This window comes from Mustela nigripes, chromosome 3 (genome assembly GCF_022355385.1).
Source record: "Mustela nigripes isolate SB6536 chromosome 3, MUSNIG.SB6536, whole genome shotgun sequence".
Classification (NCBI taxonomy): domain Eukaryota; kingdom Metazoa; phylum Chordata; class Mammalia; order Carnivora; family Mustelidae; genus Mustela; species Mustela nigripes.
This window is the reverse complement of record NC_081559.1, coordinates 126,875,915-126,883,548: the sequence shown is the minus strand read 5'-3', so window position 1 is coordinate 126,883,548 and position 7,634 is coordinate 126,875,915. Positions and strand designations below refer to the sequence as shown.

Below are 7,634 nucleotides of genomic sequence, written 5' to 3'. Positions count from 1 at the left end.
CAATCTCAATCCACTTTCTGGAGTAGTTTCTAATAACCTGTTAAATGCCTTTTTTACATAGTAGAGGGCTGAGCAGCCAGTGAATGCTAGGAGCACAGAACATGAAAATCCCCAGAAGGAGCCTCTCCATCCTATGAGGAATGAAGCATTCATAAAGATGAGATGATTTAAGAACCGGCAATTCAAACTGCTAACAGACGTTGCGGTACGTGCACTGGGCTTATAAAAACATATTCTGCTTGAGGTCCAAATCTGAGCCTCTAAAAACGCGGAGTTAACCTGGTCAGGGGTTATAAACTGGGGCTTTTCAAACGCATTGAAACACGGGGCTCTTAGGGCATTAAGTCTTTGGGAAGCATGTTTTAGAGGTAACAATGCTACCTCTTTAGATCAGGAAAGTTCTGTTTGTTATGCAATGTGTGCATTTCATTATTTACACGATTTCATTAGGCGTTTGGGAGCTGTGTACAGGTCAAGCTGTTCCTGCAGCAGCACCCCAGACTCTGAAACTAAAACCAAATACCCTTTCTTTATTGCTTGTAATTGCCTTTGAGATAATTTTTGGGGGGGGGAATCCCCAAATCACATCTGTTTATCTCGATTGAAACATTTTTGTCTTATGTGTTTTAGGAACTACAAGTTCCTTGGAAATTTTTCCATTTCAACTTTCCACCGTCCTTTAAGGACGACGATAAAGTAAATAGCCAATAATAAAAAATCAGAGTGGGAAACTTCTTCCGAGATCAGACGAGATCGGGCGCGTTCAGGGTGGTATGGCCGTAGACCAGAGTGGGAAACTTCTTACGGTCTTCCCAGCCGTGTCCTTTACGCATAGCTATTAATCTCTCTCCTTCCTGAAGCCCCCACCTCCGCTTTTTTTTTTTTTTTTTCTTTTTCTTTTTGTATTTCCTGCAGTAAAGCCGAAAGTAAATAAGGTAGAAAGCCCTGGGTCTAGGGCCTACACACGGGGGTCCTTGGGCGACTCGCGGGCTTCTGGAAGGTAAGCATGGGAGATCTCGCCGGCAGTAGGGAGCGCACCCCACAGGTAGGGCAACCGGGCTTCCGCAGTTTCCCTGGTGGGGCCGGTAGCTCCAGGTCCTTTTCCTGCTGGCCGCGGAGCAAAGGGGGCGGATCCTCCCGTACCAGACACGCCCCGGTCGGGTTTATAACCCGCCGACTGCCGCTCCTGGAGCTACGGCTCGCGTCGCGCTCCGCCGGGACTCGGGGCGCGCGCGCTCCCCGCCCCGGCCGCCCGAAAACTCCGGCCCAGCCCGCGTCCGCCCCGCGCCCGCACGCGCGCTCACACCCCCACGCGCGCGCTCACACCCCCACGGACTTCTGGCCGGCCTCCCACCTCCACGCGCGCCCACTCCCAGTCCTGCCCGCTTCTCTGTTGCCCCGCGGGCTCCGCGGGCGAGAGCGCCGAGGGGACCCACGGCCTTTTCCCCATGGCTGACCTGAGCTTCATCGAAGATTCCGTCGCCTTCCCGGAGAAGGAGGAGGATGAAGAGGAGGAGGAGGAGGGAGTGGAGTGGGGCTACGAAGAAGGTAACCGGCCGCGAGTCGGGCGGGCTGTCCGAGGTCCCGCGCCCCGCCGCGTGCGCGTCCCGCCGAGTGGCTGCGGCTCTCGCGCGCGCCCAGCACCGCCGCGGCCCCTCTTTCCCACGTGCGTCTCTGTCGCTTTTCCGCTCCCCAGGCCCGACTGGGGGCCGAAGTGGCTCCAGGCAGAGCGAGAGTGCCCGCCGCCTGCGCGCGTCAGGGCGCCGGTCGGTCCTGCCGGGCAGCAGTTGGCACTTGCGGCCACGCGGAGGGCCAGCCTTGCGCAGCGCCTCTAACCCTTGTGTGCACCGAGTGCCGGCGGGGAGCTGCGTTGCATTTTACTCAGCACCTTGGGCGCCCAGTCTTACCGAAACTGCTCGGTTCTTGCTTGCTGTGAGGACCCGGCGGGGAGAAAGCCTTCTCGCCGCTAGTCTTTCCGTGAAGGATGCGAACGGTGTTCAATTCTTGCTAAAGAAGTCCTAAATTTCTAGCCTAATCAGCGGGCTTGGTCGGAAGGGGTTGACTTTTTAAAAAAGTTTTGTTGGCTGCATTTATCCCAGAAGATGGAAATAGATTTGACCGCTGAAGCTGATGGTGAAACAAATGGGGAATTTTAACTTTTATAAAACATGCCAAGAGAATATATATGTATATATTGTAGGACAAGAGCGGTGTGGGTATATGAGGTTATGCCCACTTCTCTACTGCTGTGTTTGCATTTCTGAGAAGAGGGGTTTATTCACTAGCATTAGATTTATGGTTTTTGGCTCTCGTCAAGCAAGTTCAGAAGTTCAGGTATTTCTCAGGGACTGCATGTATTGAACTAATGAGCAGAGGAAATTTTTGTGGAACTCTTGATTCTTTTTCAATCACTTCGAGGTGACCTAAATTTCCTAGAGTTACATATTATTATATATATGTGGACGAAGACAGAATATTTTGTTAGTACAGTACTTTGTACATGATATTTGATAGTATTAAATCATTGAAAATATGAGCGCAGAAATTCGTACACCTTTACCATATTTTCATCTATAGAGAAACAATAGTCATAACCTTAATAATGTCAAGGATCATAAACAGTGTCTAAATCAGCTTTTACATGTTGAATTTTATTGGAACTTTTTTATAACCTGTTCTAAATTTGCTTTATTTTGTGCTTAGGTGTTGAGTGGGGCTTGGTGTTTCCTGATGCTAATGGGGAATACCAGTCCCCCATTAATTTAAACTCAAGAGAAGCTAGATATGACCCCTCACTGCTGGATGTCCGCCTCTCCCCAAATTATGTGGTCTGCCGGGACTGCGAAGTCACCAACGATGGACATACCATTCAGGTTATCCTGAAGTCAAAATCAGGTATATTAGAAGATGCTTTTGCATGCCTTTGTAAATTAGAAGTTCTTACAGGCTACTGAGCTGATTTGGCTTCTATGACTTTAAAGGTAGAATTAACCATAGTACCATTATCAGGATAGCTTACTATACTATAAAATGCTATTTTTTGGGAATTATTTCTAAAAAATTTTTGAGAAGCTAAAAGGATGAAATTATGGAGATGGTAGTTTGGTTGTTCTGTGTTACATGATATTACTGAAACAACCTTAGTTGATCAACTTAAACTTTGTGGGATTTATGGAAAAGCATGTGCAGGTGTCCTAATCTGCATTTTGTCCTAAATCGTTCATTAGCTTAATTCATCCAGAAAATTGTAATTCTCTGTTTTATTGCTTTGTAAAACTAAAGATTAGGATTTATTGCCATAATATGGGTTTTGAGATAGACTTCTCAAATTAATTTTCTCTACTATATTAATGTGGCAAGAAGAATTTTAATAGCTATCAAAAACATCCTCTAAACTTAGTAAAAGATTTGAATGACCAGAACTCTTGTTTGTATTTACTTATTTCTAACTCTTCCTCTCCCCTTTGAATCTGTTTGAGGTAGATTTGAAATGTTTTATGGAAAAGGTGTTGGAAATTATCAAGGAAATTGGCTTAAATGTAGGGGAGATGAAAGAAGAATTTTTAAAAAATTAGCATTAATATTATCCTTTCCTTAGTGAATAGCTGTATTTCTTTCTTGGAAAGAATATAAAATTAGAGTATGTTGAAATACTAGGAAGTACTAATGAGCAGAGATCACCTGTACTCAAAATTAATTCTGAATCAATAATCTCATATTTCAAACCTTAAAGTCTTTAGGTTTATTATATGACAGGGCAGGCATTGATTTCCAACTATGGAATCTTTGTTTTAAAACTTACTGTGACTGTTCCTGAACTTTAATTTAGAACCCATGAGCTAGTTATAGGTTCATGTAGTCTTCCTTGATGATCTGACTTGGGTCAAAGTATGGGCATCATCCCAAACAGATTCTTGGTGTTACATGTGGTCAAAGAGAGACAGCTTCAGATGGAAATTTGAACTTAAATAAAACTTTTCTTGGGGAGAGGCTATCTATGAAGGACATTAGGTATTATTTTTAAACTGCACAGTAAAATTATTAAGTGCTGACTGTCATGGTTTGTAAAAAGCATATTAATGTAATATATGTGTATTGGTATGTTGAGATGTCTTTGTGTTTCTGGAGATAAACATTTATATATCTATAGAACAAAAATGCATTTCACATCAGGCACAGTGGTCAGTGCATATGGGTTGCATACAAATGCTAAGACTGTTCTCGAGGATTCATAGTTTAGTGAAGAGTCAGTCATTTAAACTATTAGTATAAAGATGTTATGGAAGAGTTATGAAATCTTGAAGCTTGGAGGAATGACTGAGTATGAACACTCTCTGCTCTAAGATCCAACTTACTTGATCAAATTGAATTTAACATTCGCTTCTGGTACCTTCTCAAATATTGATGATTTCCCTTGGCCCGCTCACTTATCCCCAAAACAGAGACTATTAAGCAGTGCCTTCACTCTCTAACCAAAAGGTTTCCCCTTGCACTCCAGTCCCTCCCTCCTTCACCCCTGACCAACAGGGGTGAGCTCTCTGTCTGTCCTAGCCTAATCTGAGTACACATGTTCCAGACCCCTTACTCCTGCCCCCTTGGAGAGCTTGCTCCTTTAGAAGCCCTGTCTCTTTTCTGCTGCTGGAATAATGTCTTCTTTGTTGTTTCTGCCTTTTCTGTATTTCTCAAACTTAAAATACAAGGGGCAAAAAAAATACCATGTGTGGACCATTTTTTTTTTTTGTTTTTGTTTTTGTTTTTTTTTTTAAGATTTTGTTTATTTATTTGACAGAGAGAGAGACCACAAGTAGGCAGAGAGGCAGGCAGAGGGAGAGGGATAAGCAGACTCCCTGTTGAGCAGAGAACTCAATGCAGGGCTTGATCCCAGGACCCTGAGATCATGACCTGAGCCGAAGGCAGAGGCTTAACCCACAGAGCCACCCAAGTACCCCCTTTTTTAGGATATTTAAGCTTCTCAAAGGAGTAGTCTGCAAGCACCAAGCACATTATCCTTCATTTATTTAATCAAGGGTTATCTTTATCAAAATAGGATATACAATTTGACTGGTGCTATATGTTGTTTCTCTCTGCCCTTGGGAGACCCCATCCCCGACCTAAAACTTTTTGCCTTGGTGACAATCACTTTGAACTCTTAGCTACTTCTCCTGTCTCCATCCCTCACGGGTATGTTCATAGGGTCCTGCTTTGACATGTGAGATATCTGTGAACTCTCTGCTACGGAAAATGAGGCTGGTCTCTAACTACCCTCCCCCATTATGGTTTGCCCCTCTTTTGTCCCTGTATACTTAAATTACAATTAAAAAAATTTATTTAACAGACAGAGATCACAAGTAGGCAGAGAGGCAGGCAGACAGAGAGGAGGAAGCAGGCTCCCCGCCAAGCAGAGGCCGATGCGGTGCTTGATCCCAGGACCCTGGGACCATGAACAGAGCTGAAGGCAGAGGCCTAACCCGCTGAGCCACCCACACACCCCAACAATTTCTTTTTTTTTTAAAATTTAAAAAATTTTTAAAAAAGATTTTATTTATTAATTTATTTGACAGAGAAAGAGAGAGAGATCACAAGCAGGCAAAGAGGCAGGCAGAGAGAGATGGGGAAGCAGACCCCCGCTGAGCAGAGAGCCTGATATGGAACTCCATCCCAGGACCCTGAGATCATGACCTGAGCCGAAGACAGCCACTTAACCCACTGAGCCACCCAGGTGCCCCCCCCCAACAATTTCTTTTTAAAAGATTTTATTTATTTATTTGAAAGAGAGGAGAGATTGAGAGAGAGAGAGAGCGAGCATGAGAAGGGGAAGGTCAGAGGGAGAAGCAGACCCCCTGCTGAGCAGGGAGCCTGATGTAGGACTCAATCCTGGGACTCCAGGATCATGACCTGAGCTGAAGGCAGTCGTTCAGCCAACTGAGCCACCCAGGCACCCTTACAATTTTTCTTTAAATTAGTACTCAGTATTTTTATCATTATGACCATGTAGTTGTTGTTTCCAGCTGAGACTACAATCTATTTCCTTTACTGAACAATGTGGTGTTTTTCTCCCCTGGAGTTAATGCATTTTTGTTTATTTAATTTCTTACTTTATCTGTCATGATTTTATTTCCAGGCTCTGAGCAATGGCAGAGCTACATCGAGAAGTCCTTGCCTCCCTCACCTTGGTCTTTCCCCTGTCCCTTTGGAGGCCTCTCCCTTCTCCTGCTTTATCTCTAGGCCTGCCCTCTAGCCATCACCCACAGCTCCTGGACCTTATGCCCACGAGGTCCCTTGGCTTATCTCTCCTGTGCAAGCCCATGTTTCCTGGATGCTGTCAGCCATTTTTGAGGTTGATCCCTTATGTCAGGGGTTTCTTGGTTTATTCCCTCCTATAGTCCGTCTTCCAGTAACTGAGAAGGAGGGCATGTGAGGGCTCATGGTTGGCTACCTTTTATGTTTCTGTGGTGCACGCTTGGTGGGCTTTTGGATGATTGTGTCTTCCATTTCTTAGAAATTTTCTTACATTAGGTAATTGATACATTTTCTGTTTTTCCTTTATTTTCTTCTTTCATAACTCCTCTGTTTTTGTCTTTTTTTCTGCTTCTCGGTGGATTTCCTCAACTTACATCTTCTAGTCTTCCCATTAAACTTTTGCTTTCTGTTCTAACTTCTAAAAAAGTTGTGCTTATACTACTTTTCTTAGTCATTCAAGTACAGCTTCTGCTGTTTATTTCCTAAGTGCAGAGTCTTTCTCCATTGTTTTCCGTCCGTCTGTCTGTCTGTCTGTCTTTCTTTTTTTCCTGTTCTATGTCTCTGTTTATTCTGGGTTCTTTTATTTATTTGGTCTCTTTTAGATGGGAGTTTTTCTCCAAAGTCTACTTATCTTTGGCTCTTTGTTCATATTTAGGGATGGGTCTAAAAATTGGATTAGAAGCTCTGTGCATGTGGACAGGGATTGCTATCTGGTGGGCATCACAGTAATGTGATTATGTAAGGATCTGGCCATGTTGTAGAAGGAACTTTTGTTGGTTTATTAAGTTTTCTGGGGAAAGGGATGTGGTGGCTCACTCCTAGTTGTCAACATTCTGGTTGTTGACCCCCAGGCCAAAGAGTCAAACAAGAGTAGTACATTTGTTAACAGTTGATGAACCTGTGTTGACACATCATTATCACCTAAATCTTACAGTTTAAATCAGGGTTCCCTCTTGGTGTTGTACATTCTGTGCGCTTCCACAAATGTGTAATTACATGTCTCCACCATTATACTGTCCTACAGAATAGTTCCATCATCTTAAAAATCCTCTATGCTCTACCTACTCTTCCCTTCCTCTCTCCATCTGGCAACCATTGATCTTTTTTACCATCACCATAGTTTTGCATTTTTCAGAATGTCGTACAGTTAGAAGCATACGTTGACTTCTTTCACTTAGCAATAGGCTTTGGTTTCTTTTACCAGTTTTCTCTGGTTTGCCAGATGCAGGTGGCAATCTTTGTTTTACCTTCTGCAAAGTGTTGCCTGCTTTGGGTCAGGCAAATAGAAATCAGGCTCCCAAGCTGCCCTTGGAAGATTACAGTGGTGGATTGTGTGAGATAGGTACACCAGAAGAGGTGATTTTTGGCTGCCATTTTGAGGGGAGGATGGGCAG

General features: G+C 43.9%; 1 protein-coding gene across 2 annotated transcripts in view; it reads left to right on the top strand.

The window, feature by feature from the left end:
* Positions 1-1,088: 1,088 nt before the first annotated feature.
* CA8 (carbonic anhydrase 8) overlaps positions 1,089-7,634 on the top strand; it is an 87,229-nt gene continuing 80,683 nt past the window's right edge. The window contains exons 1-2 of one of the 2 annotated variants that reach the window (XM_059394622.1): positions 1,089-1,548; positions 2,704-2,895. In XM_059394622.1, the coding sequence (XP_059250605.1) occupies positions 1,449-1,548; positions 2,704-2,895 (292 nt within the window). In that variant the 5' untranslated portion in view covers positions 1,089-1,448. The remainder of the gene's footprint in view (positions 1,549-2,703; positions 2,896-7,634) is intronic. The other variant, XM_059394621.1, reaches the window with a different exon arrangement.